General features: G+C 43.7%; 1 protein-coding gene across 1 annotated transcript; it reads right to left on the reverse strand.

Moving 5' to 3' along the window:
* Positions 1–4890: 4890 nt before the first annotated feature.
* Positions 4891–22571, reverse strand: VXN (vexin). The gene is made up of 6 exons (XM_005517420.2): positions 22437–22571; positions 19480–19535; positions 13596–13743; positions 10249–10310; positions 8502–8587; positions 4891–7695 (listed from the first exon to the last, which is right to left on the reverse strand). Exons 1-6 carry the CDS (start codon positions 22501–22503, stop codon positions 7509–7511), a joined length of 606 nt encoding a protein of 201 aa, XP_005517477.2. The 5' UTR covers positions 22504–22571; the 3' UTR covers positions 4891–7508.
* Between the last annotated feature and the right edge of the window lie 1457 nt (positions 22572–24028).

Here is a 24028-nt window from a genome sequence, read left to right on the forward strand (position 1 = left end):
GGAAAACTTAGAGCAGCATTCCAGTGCCTAAAGGGAGCTACAGGAGAGCTGGAGATGGGCTTTGGGCAAGGGCATGTACAGATAGGACAATGGGGAATGACTTTAAACTGAGATAGAGTAGCTTTAGGTTAGATATTTGGAAGAAATTATTTACTGTGGGGGTAGTGAGGCACTGAACAGGTTGCCCAGAGAGGATGTGGATATCCCATCCCTGGAAGAGTTCAGTCAGGCTGGTTTTTAGCAAGCTGGTCTCGTGGAAGCCCCTGGCCATGAAAGGGGATTGAGACTAGATGATCTTTAAGGTTTCTGCCAAAGTGGGCTGTAACTTCTGAAGTTTTTGCTATGTGTACTGTGGTCCTTGTTACTAAGACAACACCTTTGATGAAGAGACTGTTGTTTCCTGAGCCCCACCTTTGCTTGTGCTGGCACATCACAGGCAGAGTGTCTGGTTTCACAGCATCATCTCCTGATGTGGCGGTGCCCAGGGCTCACTTCACCCAAAAGTGCCTCGTCAGACACAGGGGTGAAGAACTCTGTATGCTGCAGGGGCCTTTGCATGTCTCTTCTGCTTTATGGTCTAATGAACCCCATCCTCCCCAAAAAAGGGAGCATCAGACAAATAGATTGTGGGCTACCTCTTGCTGTTTCACTGCTATGCAAAACGTGACGGCTCAGTAGGGAAATGTCAGTCTAAAATAAAGCAGAGTCAAATGTTAGGCAGGTGAATCTACAGGACAGGAGGTCTGATGTGGTGAAACACCTGGCTGGGACTGGGGGCTGCCAGTGAGTATCTGAATTGATCTGCCACCTTTGGGCCAGCTCTGAGGTCCTGTACTACACTACTTATTAATAAATAATAAATAATAATAATAATTAATAAAGGGCTTATTAATTAAAGGCCGTTAAATATGATGTCTCTTTTAGTGGGGACCCCAACCTGATGGCATTCACACTGCTTCCATATCATCCTGAATTGTCCCCTTTGATCTAAACTCCTGAGGTTTTCTGGGCTTTCATCTCACTGAATTAAATATTCAACTCCCTTTTTTTCCTGCTAAATACTTCAGTTTTTATATTAGTGATTTTTGTGCCCATATATTTAAATAAGAGTTCTGCCACTTAAAAGAAGTTTTGAGTAACATGTAGCTTAAGATTAGAGTTGAGAGAGTCAAAGAGCCTACAGCTCCAGGAACACTGGGGCTGGAAGGGGCATGTCAAGGTGATCACAGCAGGGCCCCAATATTGTTGCTCCTACACCTTTCTAATCTGGACCACCCGTGGGGATGGGGACCTCAGCCCTGGTGCCCAGAGGGTTAGGTTTAGGCTTCAGAGATCTACAGGCACATTGACACTCAAAAAAGTGTTACAAGGGCATCAAAGCAGGGTGCCACCATTGCCAGCTCCACACTTTAGTCAGTGCCAACTATGGCAATGAGGACCTCTGGCCTAGTGTCAAATTGCCATCAAAGTTAGGGTTAGGGTTAGGGTTGAGAGAGTGAAGGAGCCTACAGCTCCAGGAGCTGGGGCTGGAAAAGGCATGCCAAGGTGACCACAGCAGTACCTCAAAATTGCTGCTCTGTCTTTCTAATCTGGACCACCTGATTTATTCTGAGGATTTCACACAGGATTCTTCCCTGTGCCAGTCAGGTGTGGAGGGACCGCCTTCCCACTCACAAGAGGCACTTTGGTGACAAGGTTGGCAGAAGAGAATCTCTGAAAACTAATGGATGTTTTCCCCTGGACAAGTTAGAAGAGGTGGTATTAGCGTGGCTGGACAAAATGTCTGAGAAACCAAGGACAGAGAAGTGTAGAAGAGCCTGAGCACACCTCCTTTAATCGACATAGGTGGGGGAGAAACCATGCTAAACAAAGCAGGGAAACTGAAAGCTCCATTCCCTTTAGGTGTGAAGGGGAGGAGCAGCTTGATTTATGTTGGACAGCTCACTGATAATGGAAATGGAGACATCTACTGATGGGAGCTCCCGGACCCAAGAAGAAATTACTAACATTTTTAGTGGACACTGGGGCTCAGATGTCAGCCCTGATTAAACAAGATGCCACTGCTTGAGGGGCTGTCCCATCCCAAAGGCTCTTGCTTGTAGTGAATGTGCCAGAACCAGTAACTACCACCACAATTAGGCTTATGTTGCTGGGAGAGGAAGCTACCATAACTGTTACCATGGCAACCTTTAAGTTTAAACCTTTAAGTTTACTGGGACTGGATGTTTTGAAAGGGAGAACTTGGCATGACGATCTGGGGTGCCAGTGGTCCTTTGGAACCACCAACCACCAAGTTAGGCTGTTGCAGATGGCCCCAGATCTTCTCCCTTCTAACTTAAAAAATGCCAAACCCTATCCACTGCCCTTGGAGGCCTGGGAGGACTGGACCCCCCCAGACTAGAGGACTTGAAAAAATGGGAAATTGTTATCCTCACTCACTCAGCTTCCAGTTCCCCAGTATGGCCAGTGTGAAAACCAAATGGTAAGTGGAGATTAGCTGTAGACTACAGCTGCCTCAGTGCTGACACAGACCCCTCAACAGCAGCTGTACCAAACATCACTGAGCTCACAGCCACCATCCAGGAGCAGGCATGCAGGGTCATGACCACTACTGATATTAAAAACATGTTTAGTATGGTGCCATTGCAGGGATCAGCATCAGTTTGCCTTTGTGTATGGGGGCAACCATATACCTTTACAGGGCTTCCTCAGGGGTACAAGCATTTACCCACCTTAGCTCACCGTGTGTTGGCAAAATAATTGGAAAAGATACCAGTGGAATAGGGAGTGAAAGTTTACCAGTACATTGATGATATACTCACAGGAGGTAATCATAAGAGGGAGATTAGGACTACCCAGAGTAATATCATTACACACCTTGAAGGTTTAGGGTTTAGCTGCTCACTTGTGAATCCTCTCTAGAGTTAATGCTGAGATTCTAAAAATTTTGCATAGATAATTGTGTCTATTTGACATCTGTATTGTTTGTAGAATTTCTTATCAGGGGTCTCATCTGAGAAATCCGGCTTGTTTCAATTTTAGTGTGTGCCATTTCTGACACTGCAACTTTTCTGGCTGCGTAATTTACAGAAGTAAAATTATTCTGCTGATGTCAATGTTTGAGTTTAAATATTTTCTGTATAAAGTGTGTGATATTCCCTCAAATAGTGATGTGTCTGTGATTAACTCTTCTGGCAACCCTGTTTGCTACAGGACCTGTAAAGTGAGAGCAAAAGGGGAAGAAAGATAGGCAAGGCATATCTGAGGTGTTTTTTTTCATGCATCAGTAGGAATTATTTTATATATTAGCCTAGCCTAAATTCACGACAGTTTATTTAAATAAAGTGGTATGCAAAATAACTATGCATATTTTAGTGAGTAGCTCTGTCACAAAGATGGTTTTGAAATGGTGAGCAGAAATCGGAAAACTCTTTTTGGGGGAAATTAATTATAAATTACTGTAAGTGGGATGGACTGTCATCATGCACTCTCCTTCTGTCAGTGCCCTAGTCAGTCTCTAGTTCTGGGGAACATCAAATTATAAATTGACATGAAACATATCTGAGAAATGCATCTTCTCAGAGATGTTATAAATTATGACAACAGGCTTGTGTCTGGTAGTGCCAGAGTCAATACTTTTGAATGCACGGTTAACAACTTCTGTCTTTGGTGGAAAAATGGTAAAGTTCACTTATTTTTATAATCACTATTTCACATTTTTCTGAGGGTGTGCTGAAGTCAACCTAATGCAGCTTTCCGTACAACTTCATCTGGAAAACACAGTGCACATCCACATCCTCTTCCATACTCATGCTGGTATTTTTAATGCACAGCTAAAGTTCAGGTACTGACAGATGAGTTCCCAGCAGAGGTCCTGGAAAAAACCTGTGCCAGCTCCTGTGGTGTGGACACTCACCAAGAGGACACTCCCTGGCTGCTCATACTAAACGTAGATGGTGTCTGTAATGGAAGAGCCAGAAATGTGCCAACTTTTCACCAGAGCTATGTGACTATGGGCAGTGTGGCAGGCAGGGAGTAAGTCATCCTCTAGTGGAGAGCTATGAAGTCTGGGTTAGTGAACCATGCCCACACCATATGCCTTTTTTCCTTGTATCCTGAATTCTTTCCACTTGCAGTCCTGAGTCACCTTCCCTAGGCTGGGTTCCTTCGGTCCTGTGCCATCCACCTCAGGCTGGGCTGTGGTTCAGCAGAGGCTCTCCAAAGTCAGGATTGTGCTCAAGGTAAGTTCAGTAACTTTGCTGACAACTCAGTTGGCTTTGTTCTCTACCAGAGCCTTAAATCCCATTCAGGAGTCTCTGTCTTGGGACTTGTTTGATGGGAGAGAGATGATGCAAATGTTGTGTCTGGGATGTGCTTGAGGTCAGGTGTGTATAGGTGTATCTGATTTCTGACCGCTGACAGTATCAGGGTTTTTCTCTGCACATCTGATATCAAAACGGTTCTATCACCTGTGCAATACTGGAGCTGCTCACAAATACACTTTCAGGCTGTGGAGAATAAAGTCCATGTTCATTGCTAGCAGGGGTTCACCTTTTTTCAGTACCATACATCCTCCTTTACTCACTGCTAAATGCTTCCCAAAAACTCTTGAGTCTCTGAGACCCGTATGTAACCACATGCTACTTGTTTATTCTGTTGTTTGTTTTTTTTTTTTAAGAATAGAACATACTTTTAGATCAATAAAATAAATATCTACTACAATACAAAAATGTCCACAGAAGTTCCTGGAATACAAGGGAATTAAATATGCTTCTTGTAAATAGTTCCTTCTCTTGTAGATCCAAATTATAAATAAATAAATAAGAAAAGCATAAATACATATGTCAAGATACAGCAATTATTAAGAAGAAATATTAATCATCTCTGCCTCCATCCTCATACTGCTCAAAGCTATTAATTAACAAATTAAATACTACTACTACTACAATGCAACTTCCTCAACAAGCGAAACTCTTGTTGCCCTGGACTGTGTTTCAGTACTTGGGCCATATTAACTACAAGGGCAGGTACCACAAATTTTCACACTCTTAATTACACCTAATTCAGTAAATGGACTTTTCCCAGTGTCTGTCCCTCATAATTATTTTTCCTTTGTTTAGGAAATGAGACCAAAGAAGAGAAGCAGTGGTTGTTCTTCTCCTTGCTCTTTAAATGTATGTATTGCTATGCAAGGGAGCAGTCCCACTGAATTCACTAGGTTTACCTACATGTGTAAAAATACATGCATGGGTTTCTAGCAGGAGTTCTATAGGCTGAGGAGGGGGCTGAAGTGTGGTTAGTGATATTTGTAGAAAGTGTTTCAGGAAACTCTTGACTCCAGCTTGGTTCAGTCATAGAGGACCTGATGTTGGCAGGGTGAGGGTGCTCAGACTATTGCGCAGGATCAGTGTGCCAGGCTCTACTTTAAAGGTGGGCTGGACCCCTGTAAGAAGCCTCTCACAGGGAACTGTTCAGGTGTGCAGCCTTCACTGGGTGTTAGCATTGCTCTCATGCCAGGGCAGAGAACACATGGTCGATACTGGGTCACCAGTGCCAGCACATTGTTCATAAGGAACTGTATTCTCCTTCTTCCCCAGAAGCAAGAAACAAAAACTGGAGAGCAGATCATCCCTGTCAGGCTGCTGGGCCAGAGAAGGACTTTTACCTTTGGTAATGAGGAGGGAGAGTCTGTGTGGTTTTGAGGTGCAAAGTTGTCCTCTGACCAGCTGAGCACCTCTGAAGGAGGAGCCTGTGACTGAAGCAATGATGAACAGCTGAACAGGAGGGCTGACAGAGATCTTTCATGAAGTTGTAGTGCCTCTCTCTCCTTGGTAGACTCTGGACTGACTTGTCTCTAGCAGCACAAAAAGCCACAGTACCTTTTAAAGTAAGAACTTCCATCCTCTCCCTACTACCATTTCCACCATGTCCAGCCCCAAATAGGTTTTCCCTGTTGCCCTTCTTGCAGCCATCAGGACCATAGGCTCTGTAAAGCTACTGGCTTGCTCCATTTGTTTTCCCATCCCATGAACTTTGGTTGCTCAGGCTGTGAAGCTGCAAAACCTCTCCTGTGTGCTGCTCCACCCTGCTCCACTCAAAGCCAGAAGTCCTGGCTGTCTTTCCCTCCCATCCAGGTGATCCCTTGGTACTCCTAAGCTGGTGACCCCTGACCAGGGCCAGCTGCCCCTCACTACCATGGCACTGTCTGTGATGGCATCTCAGTGCATTTCACTGCACTGGCTGCAGGCAAGCAAGTTTCAGATGGGAGCTCCTTCCCTCTGCTGCTGTCAGAGTCAGACCTTTATTTTTAATTTACGCTTTGGTGCACTGGCGGTTAGATTAGAGGTCATCATTACTATAAACAACAGGAGATATGCCTCCTACAACTTTATATTTAAAGTTCTGTATTTAGGGAAACCAGTGTTTTTTTATAGTAACTAGGAGAGCACTCACAGAAGGCAAGTACTGCTCATGACTAATATAATATGGTCTATAACAGTGGTGAAAACTTTTTTTATAAAACTTATTTGTTCTTTTTTGAGAGAAAAACCAAAGGGAACCTGACCAGCAATTTCTAAATTGAAAAAAAAATAAGAAAAAAGAAAAAAAAGAAAAAAAATTTAAAGCAAATTCCATTAAATCCATCTGTTCATAAGCACAGGTCTCTTACATGCAAATATCTCATACTTAGTCACCCAGTTGCACCATTTACATACTTCCCTTCCTCCTAGTATTTTGTGCACTTAATGTAATATCCTCTACCATATGGGTAGAGGGTAAATTGCTGACTACCATTTCACTTATAAGCAGGTTCTATGGCAGAAAGTATCCCTCCAGGTTACCCTGTTGCTCGTAGTTTGATCTGGCAGGACACCTTAAAACACACATCACTTTTCACATAGCAACGTTTGGTACATATGTTTGCAAACTTGCTCAGTTCTGGCCCACTGTTTTAGAATTTTTGCTTCTTTTACTCCTCCCTTTTCACCAAAACTGAAGGAAAAGAGTTGTTTTGCATGTGTCATTCAGCCAAGCATATCGCAAGATGAGATTTTTATCTCATGATATGAGCGGGGAAAGATGACAAGCAGTGGTGCACAACAAGTAAGTCCCTGGGATTTAATGGCACTCTGTAATCAATCTGTTGCCTTGCAGGAATACACAAACCTCTTCATAGGCTTCTCTTGTTGCAAGTCCGAGCTCATTCAAACAGGACATAGAAAATGGTGAATGGGTCAGCAGTAGTCTCAGCATTGAGTCAAGATGCAAATCTAGTGGGATAGTTGGGATTTTAGTGTAATGCAACAAGGAAATGCCATGGAATTGCATCATATTCACTGTTTTTACCTTTGTTAGCCTTTCTCCCACTGTTCTGAGGAAATGGCATCAAGTAATAAAAAAGATAGAATTTTCCTGGATGAGCTGTGCTGTGTCTGTTCCCTCATTGATCCTAAAGCACCTTGTCTTGCTAAAGGACCTTCTGCCTTTCCAAGGGATGCTGAGCCTTATCAGTCTGCCTCAAAGGCACTGTTTGTTGCCCCTAGGTACTCTGACTTCTTCTTGTGCTTCATCCACATCTTCCTCAGGAGGCTGGGTGTCCCACACAGGTTGCCTCCTGTCAGTGGTAGGGAAGCTTCTGCTGCTGGTGGCAGGGCCAGGTCATACTCTGTTGTCTTCCTCCAGCGCTGCCTGTGGCTAAAAAATAAAACAGAAGGTGTGTACAGAATGCTTCTCCCTGGCCCTCCTTCCCTGCTTCCTTACTCAGAATCAAGAGCTGCCTGGCTGAAAAGGTGTGCCCATGCCTGGCCCAGCCCTGGGATCAGCAAGTCTGGAATGAGCAAGGGCTCTGTGGGTCAGGGGCTGGGATGCTGCAGCTGCCACCACTCAGCTTGGTGCTCTTGATCCCTCCCTGTCAGAGGGGACACTCACACAAAGGGTTGGGCTGCAGGTGGGACCACTCTAAGTGCATCCTCTCAAGCCATTGCCACCCAGCAAGGAGCGGGGGGATTGCCCAAGGAGAGAGCTGGGCCCTCCCACCAAAGCCCCAGGGACCAAGCAGCAGTGAGCTCCACTGGCTGAGGGGAACTTACCTCTCTGTGTATGGAGTGTGGAGGACACTGTGACAATGAGTTACCCTCAGGTGACAATGGTGGCACCTCAAATCCCACCCAGATCTGTGTCTGGGTTAACTGCCTGGTGATGAGTGCATTTGTACTGCACTCAGACTGTTCCTTAATTAGACTTTAATACATACATTTTTTTTCTTCAATTAATTAGCTTTTCTAATTACACTTCAGGGCAAATATTACAGACTTATTAGGGGAAAATACTTTTATTTTAAATTATGATGATTTTTTTCTAGTGATAAAGTAGAGCTGTAATGGGCACTGGGGTAGCTGTATAAATGGCCATGGCTGATAATAAATTCAGCATAACCTTTACCAATCTCTTCCTGCCTTTGGGAAACAAGAGGCACGGCTGGAGGCTGGGAAGGGACTTACTCTTCCGTAGAAGTGCGGTTGCGTGTGGGCGAGCCCGTGACAGCCACAGCTTTCACTGTGATATGGGCAACTGGAGATGGAGGAATCTGTGGGAGGATAAAGCACATCATTAGGAAATGCCACTGATGAGTGGGGACACCGGTTCATCTGAGGAAAGAGGCTGTTTTAAGAAAACAAATAAATGCTGCAAATCTCTTAACAAGAGAAAGCAGGTTAAGGATTTGACTGCCCAACTCTCACCCACACAATTACCAGCTGCTCACGTGAATATTCTCACTGAGCTCAGCACAGGGCTTGTAGGAGCAAGAGTTACACCTTTCATCAAAGAAGGGACACTTGCAGAACTTTTTATTCCCTGGTTTTTGCATTTAGTTTCCTGAGGCAGTGAGGTTTTGTGCAGAGTGAGCAGCCTGCCTCTTGCAGCTCACCACCTCTGCAGCTGCCTGGGAAGCAGCTGTCTCAGCCAGCACAGCTCCTTGAGCATTCAGAGATGTTTCCCTGTTTTGTTTTATGCTGCTCTGTGGTGTGGGGGCACCCTGGTTATGCTCCAGTTCTGCCATGGCTCCACAAGTGCCTGATCATCCACTTCCTCCTTGTCTTATTTGATCATAAATTGCCTGTCAGAACTGAGTCATGCTTTCCCATAAACAGGTCTCTGAGAATAGCACATCCTCCAAGATGGTAAGTTAAAGTGTGAGTTGCCCAGAAAGAGAAAAAAAATGTCAAATGGTATGAGGTGATCTCATTATTTCAGGCAATAAACACACTTATTGATTTTACTGGCAATCCTGAAAAAAACGTTCATATTATTGACACTAGCATAACTGGTCTTAAACTTTCTATTTCTCCTAGGATTAATCTGAGACTGGGTACATGTAGGTGTGTTTTTCAAGTATCCTAGGACTTAGAGATGTTTGAAATCACTTTTGCAAGCATCCTTTGAAATTTAACTATGTTAATTATTGGTAGGTTCAATTAGATTCATTACACTGAATAACATTTTAACCATCCTTAATATTGTACTGTCATTTTTCTTAAGTGTAGCCGAGCTAACAGCTAGAAAACATGCTTCAGCCATCCAAAACAGCCTCTGAAACCATAAAGTTTCAACAGCATGGTCTGGTGCTGGCCAGAAACTATTAAATTTATTTTTTTTTCTCTTAGAAAAAGTTAGTTTTTATTAAATGTAGGGGCTTTGAAAATTAGGGGGGCATCATAAGACAAAGGGAGGGAGAATATTTTAGTAAAGGTGAGTAATTTTTAACCAAAATATTTTTTCTGTCTATTAGAGAGCGCATTTGGGGGGTTGTATGATAATTTTCCCATCAACTCTTTATTGATGTTTTTGACTTTGGAGATTATTGTGTCAGGTTGGCATTCTGCAGAAAACAAATTACTTGATGCTTGTTCCCCTTAAGAAATTATTTTTTTTTCCCAATTTGTGAAATTTCCTGAGAGACAAGAGGCTAATTTCTTCCAGCTCTTGCAGGTGCCTGAGCATCCAGAACAGGAGCCTGCCTGTTTCTGTCCCACCACTCTTCCTGGCTCCTGTGGGGCTGTTTTCTGTCCTATGCCAGTTTCTGCTCCCAGCTAAGGGATCCTATGGCATGAATTATGTTTCAGGCTTTAACAAAGGCTGTGAAATCTGCAGGTGCTGCAACAGACTGACATGATGTTACTGTGGGACATGTTGACAGGCACAAGGTTTTAAGACACATTGGTAGTTGGTCTGGCTCTATTTGCTTACCAAAGATTTTCCATCCAACAGATGATTATGGGACTTGGATGACTCTTGTTCAGTAATTCCTGCTGCAAAGCATAAGAAGCATGATATTAGGAGCAATTATCCCATTGGCACAGCTTGTAATGAAAAACTTCCTTCTGTGCAGTAAAACCCAGATATGGACAGAGCCAAAATACAGGTTATAGTCCCACCAGATTTGATTATAGCCAAAAGAGCAGAGTGATCATCTATTGTGATGTCAAAATAAGTGATTGTGGAACTGCTTAAGTCACTCTGGAAAGTCTCTCAGCTTGCTCCTGGACTTTTCAAATAAGATGATGAGCTGCCCTTAGCAGACCAAGCTTAGCAGACCTTGGCCACTCTGTAAACACTTACATATCTCCACATGAAAAGAGCCCAAATGTTGCTCCTCAGCCCCCACTGCAGGTTTGTCCTGCCTAGGAGATCATTCTCTACTTTCTATTGCTCTGGAGAGTTATTTTAACCTGGGCAGAGATGTATGCTGTGTCTACCCTGTCACAGGGAGGGATTTCCACCTTTCTGCCTCTGGCTGAGTGACATCTCTCTCTCTGCTGTCCTCAACACTGAAAGCTACTCTTCAGTTTCAGGTAATTGCTCATCCGATAACTTATCCATGGATAAATGCTCATTGACATTCCTGCTCACTGTGCCAAGAAAATAAATGAGTGAGGGATGCCAGACTTTTTCATGAGGCCAAATCCTCCTATTTGGCTGTGGGAATGTGGACCTCTCTACTGCTGTGACCAGTGGAATATAAATAATGACAGTGAATACAGAAATAGCCAGGGTGCTGCTTACAGAGCTGTCTCCAGCATGACTTAGCAGTTGGAACTGTCTCCTCCTTCTGGGGGCAATATTTGACTACGATAAATATCCTAACCAGCTTCCCGCTCCACCCCCCTCCAGTAATTCCATTAGGTACCTTACTGTATCCCTCACGTCAAAGTTAATGCAATTACCTCCTCTCATCTTGCATATTGGATACTAACAGTATTCAGCAAGTGGATCATCTCTGCTTCAGCTAATGCCTGTATTTTTTCTTTTTATTTGGTTTTGTTTTCTCTGATTTTGTCTGATTCTTCTCTTCAGCCTGTCCCTCTTATTCGATACAGAAAATGCTCTTGCAAACTTTTAGCAAAACATCTAAGCAAAAGGAAGTCCTCATGGCTTCAGGTTTGTAGTTGCTCCCCTTAGGGCAATGGTGGCTGGATGCAGTGTGAATTCCAGTAGTGCCTTCTCACATGCTGGAGTGGACTGTCCTTCAGCTTTGCTATTTTTGCAGGATTTGTGATGGTAGCAACAAACATGCTAACAGCCTCATCTGTGTTCTTTTGTTTGCTTGTTTGGTTTTTGTTCTAATATAAACTTAATTTCCAAGTTCTGAATACTCATTTCCCTTTCTCCCCCTGTGAGACCTGTTCACCCTTTTTCTGCTCTTCTTTTCAGATTCCTACAGCTTGTCTCTTGTTTGTACCTATCTGTCATGGTTCACCTCTCATCTCCCCTAACAGCAGAGACCAGCAGTCCCTCCTTTCTGCTTCTCTGGTGTTGTAGTGCATCTAAAAATCTTGGTACCTCCCAAGGGTAAAACTCACCTCTGGTTTGTGTAATGTGAATTCCTACCTGAAAACCTTCTTTCCCTTCCCCCTTCCCATTGGCTGTGACCTCCCTGCATCCCCTAATCACCCCTGCCCCCTGGTATAAGAGATGAGACCCAGAGCATTTCGGGCTCTCTCTTGCCCCGGATGGACTACAGACAATAAACCCGGGATTACTCCAGCAAGTTTGAGCCTCCTGTGTCTAGATACTTTGAGTCCGTGTTGTATCCACTCCAGGACCCCCTCGGCCACCTGTGCCTTGAGATGAGCAGGCTCTCACCACGGGGGGTGGGACAGAGGGGTCCCATTGGGGAGAAGGAGTGCAACACTCTGGCTCTCTGCCATCCTTTACCCTGTAGCCAGTCCCAGCCACTCCTCTTCCTGTCCCTGCTCCGGTCCTGGAGCTCCAGTTCTTTTTTTCAGCCACATCTTGGCTCTAGTCTTGAGATTTTTTTGAGATCTTTCCTATGGTCCCAGGCTCAGTTTCTTCCTTTCCAGTTTCCCAGGCCCTGCTCTTGTCTGGTTTGTGTTCTTGATGGGATGGCTTATGTGCAGTGTGGTTGCAGATTGGTGATGTGAGGAATATACACCTTCATGGACCTGCTCTAGAGATTTTGCACCTTTGAACATTCAAATGTCCAATTCCTCTTGGATAAACATGCCATGTGGGATTTCTTTAAAGGCATATGACTTGACTGCATCTGGGTGATTCTTCATAGGAGTGCAAAAGATGTACTTTTGATTAAAAGGCCATCCCATGTGAAACTGCACAACCCTGCTCCAGCTTCAGTCTTCCAAACATAACACACCAGTGCTAGAGGAGCTGAATGGCCACTCTGTTTATGTTTACTCATCTCCTTGGTTTTGTATTGGCAAGCTCTATTTTTCCTTCACGGTTTCTCGCAAATATGCTGAACAAGCTTTAGCTGCCAAAAAATCAGGTCTGTGGCTGTTGTCCAGAACCTGAAAATTCGTCCCAAGTGTTTATTTTCTGGCTAATTCTAAGCAATTGAACAGGGATCTTATATAAGAAGATGACTCAGGCAAACTCAGTAACTTAAAATTTATCATCTCTAAAATATTGTCAGGGAGTGTTTATGACTGAATAAATTGAGCAATGCCACGATCATTATCTCATTAATTCCACTGGATATTTTAAGCATGGAATTATCCTCCAGGAACATAATAAAGTGCCTGCTTTGCTGCAAACTGGAAGACTACAATATCTAAAAATGTTGGGGAATGATGCCTAAGTTTTAGCTTTCATATTTTCCAGATTCTGTGCTGCTTTGGTGTGTAACTCTGAGCTTCATATTAGGTATTTGCGTGTTCTCTTCACAGGGTAGGAAGACAAAACAATCCTTTTCCAGCTTGAGATCAAGGACAACGATTATAAGCTCCAGGCCCCCAAAGTATAAACAGTGGAAAAGGGAAAACAAGGAGGATGTAACTTCATAACCTGAGGCTATAATTGGACAATTAACCCAAATATGCAAATGGACCAAAGCTCATAAAAATGTGAGACCTCGCGACCGGTCATCCATTTTGTGACCATTTTGGGTCCATCTTGGGTGTAGCCCTGGCCAGGCTCTTGCACTGCCCAAGGTGGATCCATTAAGGCCTTTCAATAAATACCTACTTTATCCTTTAACTGTCTAGTCTCCATTCTAGGTCAGCCCTCTCAAGGCATCACTACCACGGAGGAATCAGGGGCTTTAATTCCGGACTTACCATGCTGGGCAGCGCCCTTGGCGGGGCAGGCTCCGCGCTGGCCGCCCTGCAGGCAGCCCACTCCTCGTGCCTCCTCCTCGCCCCTGGCCTCATACAGCACGTGCAGGAGGTCACCCTGGTGGGGCCGGCGGTCTGATATGGCAACCACCTACAGAGAAAGGCAAACCACCCCGTTACACCCGGCCCGGGGGATTAGGTGGTCTGTCGAGGTCACGGGGGAGCTGAAAGGCTGCTTGTTCTTCCTACTGCTTTGCTGTCATCCAAAGAGGATTTTGTCAGGTGAGGACTGTGGGATTTGTGGGATTTTGTTTGGCTCCAGCTTCTGTGCGGTGTATGGAAGTAGGGGAAAATCCTGCTGGGCCTTTCTGGGACCCAGCTACTTAGTTGCACCTTTCTGTATTCTGACTCAGGAGACTGAAATGTGCTCCTTTCCAAGCTCTCTGAATAGGATATGCCTCTGAGACAGCTCAGATTTATTTTCTTACTGCATCACGTCTTGGGCAATCAGCCAAACTCATGCAGTGCGAATTACGAATGCTGTTTCCTTATAGTCTCTCCTGTCTTTTGTACTTAATTACATATTGTACCTCATAAATGACTACAGAGAATATGAGGCAGAGAGGAATTGTGCTCCTAGAGATTAATTTTTACAAACATTAGCTCACACGGACAAACTCAGTGACAGCTGCAACTTTGAGCATCAGCCCCCCTGGTATCTCCAACAGTCCCTGAAAACAAGCATGAACAAAATCAAGTTATTTTCTAATCAATTATGACTAAGCCATGGCACTCACTGTACTGCCACAGGCAACTGGGAAGGCCAGAGCTAATGTGAGTTTGGAAAAACAGGGATACACCTCAAAGAAATGAATTCATCAGGACTGTTATCCAGGATGGTCTGGAAAGAGTTTTCTCATGAAGATCAAAGTTCCAACAGCAGGGACAGAGTGTTTCATACTTTGTTGGGGTTTTTTCATTCTTCCCTAAAGACTTGCTGCTGTCATACAGAGAACCACTTAAACAGGGTAAAGATCCAAACCAGCAAGGAAACAAGACATGTGGCAACTATTCAGACTATTTCCTATTAGACTTACTTATGTTGGAAGATTATGAGAAAAGCAGCTAGTTGCATCTAACTGATGGCTGGTAGTTGCTGTCTACATGTTTTAAATATAAATATAGTTATTTTGTCTCAACAACTGGCCAGCCAGCTATTGGCATAGAAAAAGCCTTAATTCGGTCTATTGTTCTGCCTTCTAACACACACTCAAGATAAAAACAAGACCCTATTCAAACATGTCCCCTCACACCAAATTGTCCATTTCCTCTAATTAAGTTTTAATTCAGTTTGCCGTTAATCCACAATATTCTGTGTATATGATTTTTTTACACAGGCATAACAACACATGCAAACCCGTGTTTTCCAAAACAGGAAAGAAGAAAAATCCCAACCTAACCACTTCTAATTCTTTTGTCTCCATGTACCCTCAGGAGTCTGGACAAGGCCACATTACCTAAATCCTACTGACTAGCAGGATGAGGAGCAGGAAACTGCCCAACAACAGGCAAAAATACTTCTGGAAAAGGCAGGTAAGGCAACCAAAGCCTAATCCAAGGCTGAGTAGGGGTTTTCCCCTATTTCTATGGGTTTTGACACACAGCCTAACACACTCCATGTGCTGTAAACTACTTAAAGACATGCCCAATGTTCACTTAAAGGGACTGCTGGTGTCCTTGAAGACAAGCAGATGCTAAAGGAGGCTGCAGCTGGGTCCCAGCTCTGCTGATCACAAATTTGGAGCTGCCAAAGGAGCTGAGCCTCAGCATTGCTCTGATGTTTCAGAAGGAGAGTGATGCTGGTTATGAGAGGCCTCCTGTTGCTACTTAAGCTGTTGGCATTGGCTCCCTCCCTGCTGCCCCTGGAGCAGTTCCAGCACCTCCACATCCCTCTGCAGCAGCTCCTTGCAGGCTGCAGGCTCCTGTGTCCACATGTGCCTTACAAGTTGCTCACCAGGGCAGCACCCACTTCACCACGGTGACACCAGTGACCACACCTGTCTTCAGGACTAGTGTGACCAGACTGTGGCTGGCAGGGGTCCCTAATGACAGCCCTTGGAGCCTGCCTCGTGTGAACTGAGCTCTTCCAGCTTGCAAGGACACAAAGCTCAGCTTTTCCTGCCATCTCTGGAAAAAACGTCCTGTACCCTTGGTCACACTCAGTCTTTGCTGGTGTGTGACAGAAAATGTCATCAACACTCTGCTACTGAGACACCTGAGGTCACTTATTTTGCATTGTCATGAAAAGAGCATTTTTGGTAAGTAGGATGCTGGCTGCAGTCTCCTCTAATCCTGAAAGTGGCTTATTTGATTAGTGTAAACCACCATGGGCTTGAAACTTAACATTCTGCCTACGTGTCTCACAGGATGAAATACAGTTTGGGGAAAAGAAGAGGATTTTTATCTTGATTAATAGCAACAATTATATAGGCACATTGTATATGTTTTTGAGATTCCTTGTTACATATGATGTCAGTAGTGCCAAAATGTCTTCAAGCAGCAGAACCTGTATAAATAAGTTGCAGTGCCATTTTCCATTACAGCTGGAGACAACAGTGCAATCTCTATAATATATTTTCAGTGAACATCTTTGCAGCTTTTGATTGTGCACACTTTGGGAGCTCCTTATCTCCTAATTCAAGATTTCACAGTGACTTTGGCTACCTCACCCGTTACTGTAATATGTAAAGACTTATCTAGGTCAGGAAACTAAACCTGCTGTAGCTGGGTTTTGATCTAAAGTGGAGCTGACATTTCTCTAGGGTACCTAGGGTAAGGCAGAAGGATCAACTGGGAGTCACTTTTCTTTTCTAGACACACCAGGAAATTTAAATCTGTGCAGATGGAAGAGTCAGCTAAACTATGCAGAATTAGCAAACTGCTCTCTAAAAACTTACTGTTTTTAGAACCTGTAAATGCTTTGACCAGCCCAGTCTGTTTGCAGGACACCAACTCTGAAATCAGAGCTCAGCAAACTCTCTTTTTATGGACTTTGCCATGCACATGAGAGCACTGAGGCCTGGCATACCCACTGATGGAATTAGCTGTGTTAAGAGGACACAGGATGGTCACAGAGGCTGTTCCTACCATCCTGGGCTTAAAATCCTACTGCCAACCAAGAGCTTTCCAGAAAAGGTGGCAATTAAATATCTGGCTTTGGATAAAACTCTGAAAGTTAGAGTCTGAACAACAATGTGCCTGTTATTGGAGAAAATTCCATATCTGTAGAGTTAAGTTATTTTGATGTCTTAATGCTGAGCTAATTTTTAATGTGGCAGCTCAAGCATGCACAGGGGTATTTTCCACTTTATTGCAAAGTAGACAGGTACTGGTGTCCAGACAGTTCTACCCAGGGGATTTTGGGGCTAGAAGAAGAAAAGGGAAGGATCTACTATCACTGGAAATAACAGGGCAATAGGAACTGCAAATATACATATTGGTGGAACGCTCAGCTGAAAAAAAAAAGGTGCTTCCTCCTTTCTGTCACCCTTCCACAGTCATTATCACGCTTTTGGGATGAGTTCTTGTATGTGATGGAAGTTACCCCCCACAGTCAGTAATTTGAATGTTAAATCACTTAATGCTACACTGCTTGAGTATTTCTGCTGTGAAAATAAAGGTCTGGCAGATGTCCACGTTGGTTGCTATTTTTGTCCTTGCTGAGGATGAAAGTTGTGCATCCACTGCAATCACCAGAGCAGAAGATTTTATGTTGGCTGAGGCATTTTTACAGCTCTGACTGCAGGTGCAGATGTAAAAGTGAAAAATAAACAATCATTCTGCGACTCCTCTGTGGGTCTAGAAATTGACAATCACAGCTTCCTCACAGGCATGTTTATTTCAGTATGTGCAATTAGTTCAATGCTTGCTTACGAGCTGTGAGCAGCTGCATCCCACTGAAGAAGGGGAATGTCTAAGAGCTGACTGTGCCAGTCATTTTGGTTTGAGAGCCATCCTTGTTTTTGTAGCTGGAGCTGCAGACCATTCCTCAGGCTTGGTGCTCCCACTGCTAATATGATGCTGCCTGCATCATGACTAAGAGCCAATCAAAGGACATCCTTAATTGGGGTCAGGAAAGCCCCAAAGGAAAATAAACCCCAATCCTCTTAAAATACAGCAACAAAACAGGGACTTTCTTATCTTATTTTCTTAGGCCTTTATGAGTACAGTGGTGTCACAGCAGCTGATGCAATCCAAATTAAATATTAGATGCTTCCATTTAGTAGAAACAACTATCTACTGAGATTTGGAACAAGATAACAGAGTTCCCCTTGATTTTGATGTAGCCCAGCTGAAATTTTTCAGCTGAATAGTTCTATAAGAAATATTGTCAAAAAAAAAAAAAAAAAAGGGAGATAAATTATCTGAGCATTTTGTTTCATCAAGTCAGAATAGTTGACTTTTGGTTTGGACTTTTCTGCTGTTTTTTATATTGCATGGAAAAAAAAATTATATCAAAGGTTTAACAAATAAAAGTGGGGTATCTCAAAATATCCCACTGTGTAACATTCAACAAGTTTGAATAACACTTCAGCAGTCTGACTCATCTTCCTTTGGAATGAAGAGTAATTTTGAAATCTCAGCCTGAGCTATGGGACAAAACCAACCAAACCGAGACTGTCACAATTTGGGAAAATATTTAAATGCATAGTTTCTACCCAAAAAATGACAGACATGTTACTGGCTCTTCCTGGGGACCACTTCAGGTGTCCTGTGACATTTTGGGATCCTGTGATCTGCTTTAATAACCAAAAGAGTGGGTGGGAGTGAATGTGATGAGGTTCCTTCCCAGTGCACAGGTAAGTGTGGTAAACAGGAGGACCTACAGCTCTGTGTGGAGATCAGGGAATCAGGAATACAAAGAAAAGGTTCTCTGAAAATGAGGATGGATCTGGGAAGTAGGAAGGGGCATTGAAAAAGGGAGCAAAATACTTCAGCAAAGTGCTAGAGAAGTGACAGGTCTGTGGTGAGAAGAAATGCTTCAGCAGAAGAGTCTCAAACTTGTAAGAAGTGTTTTGATGTGCAGAGGAGACTCATTCCTGCAAATCAGCTAAAAGGATTGTGGAAGGGGTTGTGAATGGGTCAAGTGGATTTAAGGAGGGAAAACTGTCTCTGAAGACAAGAAACCTCACACCCATGTGTGAAAGCACCTGAACTTGCAAGACATTTACTCAGAGCATGAAAAATGTTCAGTTATTTTCATTTGGGGGGTACCTCGTCTACAGGGAGTGGGTAAAGCTTCCTCTGTGCCCTCTGAACCAAGGCTGAGGCAAGGACAGGTAAGCATTGCTGGGATCAGGGGACAAACATTCTCCCTGGGCTTCTCAGTGCCAACTTTTAGGGTCAAAGTTACAGTCCATTGCTTGGTATTTTTAGCCCAAATTCCCTAGGATACTGGCTGCTTGATTAACATGATTATTATTATTATTACTTGATTAACACTGACATGATTTGGTATGATTTGCTGACTTTCCATTCCTCCACGTCTCTCTGGACTTATTGTGAAGGCTCTATGGACAATAAATAAGTCTGTGATTCCCTCAGATGGACAGTGTCGATAAGCCACTATGTTCATTTTGACTGGCTCTGCATGGCAGGACCATATTTTGTTTTTTTGTTTCAAAGCACTTCTGTAAAGAAACTGCAACTTTACAGAAACTCCCCCTCCTGTTTCCCACCCTGCTCCCTGCATCAGACACAGACGCTCTGCTTTACCCTGGAAGATCTGCTTCCCATTTACCCACAGCCCTTTTGAGGGTATGCATAACCAACTGGAATGTAAAAAAATAAAAAAAAAAATAGGGAAAGGAAAGGAGATTTTTCTTACACTCTTTGTTAGGATGTGCTGCGTAGCTTTGGCTCGTCTTCGGGCAGGACTACATGCTGCAAAAAGAACAGGAACGTGGTCAGGATGCTGTGGAGGCAGACATATGCCTCTGTAAGAATTCACTGGGGGCATGGTGGGAAGAGGGGGAAGAATAAAGGGTTTGAGGAAGATTCCAGCTGAAACAATCCAAAAGAAAGTCCCTTTTGATGTGATCTCAGAGACCATGCTCTAGCTGTACAATACAGAAATCTGTGGCCACTGGGCCACAGCCTTTACCAAGTTTCTGCACCTCTCCCATTGCCTTCCAGGAGGAACACTCCTTCTCCTTTCTCAGTTTTGACCTGGCCTCCCACCTGACAGCATTTCAGTAGGAAATCAGTAGTGTATACATTAACTTGGAGACTATTATGATTTTATCTAGTTAAAATTTATCAATTTTAACTAGATAAATTCTAGGGCCTTTATCAATAAGCTCAAACTCCCTCATGACATTATTTCACTTTTACTGCATGATGTCCAAAGCACAATGTTTGCACTAAGCCTAATCTTTTCTTTTTCAGTCCTCAAAATGACCTGTTCAGTTCTTTAGCTTGGGACATTTTGCTTAAAGTCTGTTTCTCACTTTTATTTCTTAGACCCACGAAGACACCAAAATCATAGAACCACTGGCCAATAGACACACAGGATGCCAGGGCCAAAAGCCAAGCTTTTGTCTGGACTGAAGCAATTGGTTTTGGGTGATGGTTTTACTGGACTGAGTGAAGGATTTTTAAACTGTTGTTGTTTGACTTAGACTTAAAACTGGCCTGCAAGACTCTGTGATACTCCCAGCTCTCCCTCTCTTCATATCTTACTTACCCTGCAGGCTACCAGAACTACAGGATTTATACACCAGTGACAGAAACAGGCTTGCAGAAAGCTGCCAAATGTGGAGAATTAACTCCAATTCTAAAGGCTGACCCTGGGGGCAAGGCACTTGAATGAGGGCTTCCTATTCAGGCTCCATGTATAATCCAAAGGCTTTGAAGAGCCAGGAAGGTTTGTTACAGGATGATGGGTGACTTCTACTTCCCAGGTAATCTTTCCTTTACCTTGTTAGCACACATTTAGCTTGCAGTGCTTATAGCTGCTGTATATTACTGCTTGCAGAGTTTTGGAGCTGTGGAAGCAGCTGGAGGTCATTCAAGGCTGCTCGTTACTGCAGCCAAACTCCTCAGATGGCAGGAATAACAAGTGACTGGGCTTTCCAGGGCTCTGGTGCAAGCAGAGCTGGCAGCGAGACCAAAGTCACTCTTCGTAGACAGCTTGTGTGTGTCTAACAGCCATCCCTCCACACCCCAGTGAGGATATAAGTCCTGAGCATTAGGAGCCCACTGGAGAGGAAATTCTGGCCTGTGCAACAGGACAGGAAAATAGGAAGGTCCTTGTGAGCATCCTGTTGCAGCACAGGGCACTTCCACACTGAGCTTGTCACAAGTAAGTTATCTGCCTGCCTAGAGTGTGCTAAGCTGTCAGTGTGATTACAGTTTGTTCTGCACAGTGTGATATCCTCAGGGATCCTTACTGTCTTCTCCTGCAGGACACATTTTATATTTTAAACCATGGTGAGTGGGGGATGAAAACCAGACAAACATAATGAAGGTGGTTTGTTTTTTTTTTAAACCTAGGAATAAACTGTAAGTTGTTTTTGAATCTGCTTCCATCACCTTTACTTCTGGAATTTCACTGTGGGAGGACTAAACTAATTGCTCATAAGCAAAACCCTCAACTGCAGAAAAGTTTAGTGATGCAAGGAATTACCTTCTTCTCTCTGGTGTTTTAGGTATTTTACCACACAGTGTAAGTAGTACAGTTTTTTAGAGATTTCTACCAGAAGCAAGTGCCCTTGTGCTGTCATAGCTGCTACCCAGGCTAGTGCAAAAGGAACAACACATAAACGTGCCTAACAGTAATAACTATGATCCCTCAGCCCCTGTTGTCTGCCAGAATGAGTGGCAAAAGGCTTACAGGGGCTGAAGAAAGGCAAGGCATGAAAGGGAAGTCACAGCACCAGCAAACATGCAATTACTTGAATAGGCATTGAAAGAAGGGTGAATCACAGAGGTAGCCAGAAGTGACCCACTTGCGTGGGAATACAATGGCAGCAATGCAAACACTGGGGCTGCCAGGCTGTCCCTGCAAACACAAACTTCTGCAGAGCGCTAGAGAAGGAAGAGAAGAACAAATCCTTGCAGATGATGTATGTGGATTTGCCTGCAAAAGGATGTTTGTATGCACAGCCCAGATTTTGGTCAACAAATACAATTACAGTGATGGTTCACTTTGTCATTTCCACTTATATTCCAAAATTAAGCAGCTGAGAGCTCATGCTCGCAGCTTGCACGTAAAGATCTGATCTGGCCCCACAATTTGTTTTCCCTGCTTTTCCCTGCTTTCTTGTTGCTGAAATATGCAGCCATTGAGTTTAAACTAATTTGTTCAATCAAATGCAGGCTGGGCTTTGTCCGGTTCTTACTCTTCATTAGAAGCAATTAATGTTAATCATGCATTCATTTCCAGGGCATGGCTTTGGAAATGTTCCACTTATTGAGCCAGCAGACTTAAATTCAACATTCATGCACTTCACCCACTTCTAACTGCTCGCAGAACTTCATTCTCTTTTCTATTACACAGAAAAGCCACACAGTTGCAAGCTGTCACTTTAGCAGTTACCTCATAGGTACAGCAACACCGCTTCCAGATCTCCCAATTTTGCCAAAGCAAAGATTTTACAGAGCCACAATATTGAAGCACCTGCACGGATTAGGTCGAGAAAGCAGCAGCGAGGGCTGGGCTGCAGGCAGAGCACGGCACAGCAGAACAGATGAGCTGCTCTCCTCAAGTATTTCCCCGCTGCTAAACATCCCATCCCTCAAACAGACAACACCGTAGCTGTTGTTAGATTTTGATGTACTCACATTTGGAAGAAATCACAGTGGTGAAAACTTCTAAATTTTCATCGCTGCAGCTGTAAATCTGGTGCATTTTCCGCCTCTCCCTACTGACTGCCTTTCAGCTTCATGCAACCGCTCTGAACTTCTGGTAAATAGGTTTCACTAATCCAATCTGGCTCTGTGATCATTGTCCAGATCTACAAAGGACAGACTGATGCTGTGATCTCATCTCATTCCATATTCTTCATTGCAACATTTTCTGCTCCCATCTGCCTTTCTATGAATAATATTAACACAAAGATTTAATTTAGCTCTTACTTAAGCCTCTACTAAGATAGGAGCATTTTATTTTACATTTCCTTTTACCAGTGTGGAAAGTCCTCTGCAATTAATAGCTAATAATTAAAGCCTAATCTATTGGCAAATGTTTACAGAAGTACTGCAAAGATATTTTAAATAAATTTGGTTAAGTGTGTACTTTAACACATTTACCATAAAGATTTGCTCCTTACATATAATGAGGAGATGATTCTAGGTGTGTTAAGAAAAGCATTTTGTGCTTTACCTTTTCATTTCATAAACAAACACTGGAATCCTGGATTTTTCAAAGTAAAATTCAAAAAGCATAAAATTACAAATGCAAATGTCTAAGAAGGGCAGATGTGCATAGATTCTCCATGCCCCCTACCTGTCTGTGGTTGCAAGGGGAGGAAAGGTGGCTCAGTCATAGATGGGTTCCTGACTTGATGGCTCTGGGGCCTAATTCCACATTTAGGGACTTCAATAAAGGGTCTTCTTGCCAAAGCTTTTCATTTCTTAATACTCCCATCAGAAATTGTTCCTTTGCATCTCTACAAATATCAGCCCCCTCAACTTTTGATGACTTAATGCTGCCATGGACACCCAAGACAGAAAATTCTGGCTTGCAGGCTCCAACAACTGATGCAGTTGGAGCACTTTCAAGTGTGAATAATGATATTAAATTATATCAATCTAATGAATAGCCTTCATTACTACCACGTGTGTGTCTAATTAACACAAAAACAAGTGCTGTCCTCTCCTATAGATGTCTGCCACCAACAGTCCCAGATGGAAAGTGCCACTGAACATGGGCTGTCACTGTCATATTGATGAACGTTTCTTATTTGAAATAATAAATATTGGTCAAATAGACGTCCTGAGCCTGGAAGCATTTTGGTCAAGTGGAAGGTGTCGCTGTTTCAGGAAAGCAGTGAGCAAAGAGAAGCTGTTGTCACTTGTCACCTCCCAGGGCAGGCTCCTGCTGTCCAGGGGCAGCAAAGCCTTTGCGGGCGGGGGGCATTGTCCCAGGGAACAGCGCCGTGCTTGGAGCAGGCAGTGGGACGGCAATATAATCAACCAAAAGTTCAATTAGTTTTTGATTTATTGCGCCACATGTTCTGCTTGTATGACTGATGTCATTAACATCAGGCTCGGCTGGCGCATTCATCTGTCCCTGCCCGGCTGCCTCTGAAGGCGCACGCACTCAACAGATGGGGAGCTGCACGGGTGCGAAGGCAATTGTTTACCCCCCTATTGTCCCTGTGTCAAGCAATCAACCCAAATCCATTACCCACCGAGAAAAAGATCAGCGCACT

Source organism: Pseudopodoces humilis, chromosome 1 (assembly GCF_049639895.1).
Source record: "Pseudopodoces humilis isolate 2021_Gansu_Grassland_sample_001 chromosome 1, ASM4963989v1, whole genome shotgun sequence".
NCBI classification, from domain to species: Eukaryota; Metazoa; Chordata; class Aves; order Passeriformes; family Paridae; genus Pseudopodoces; species Pseudopodoces humilis.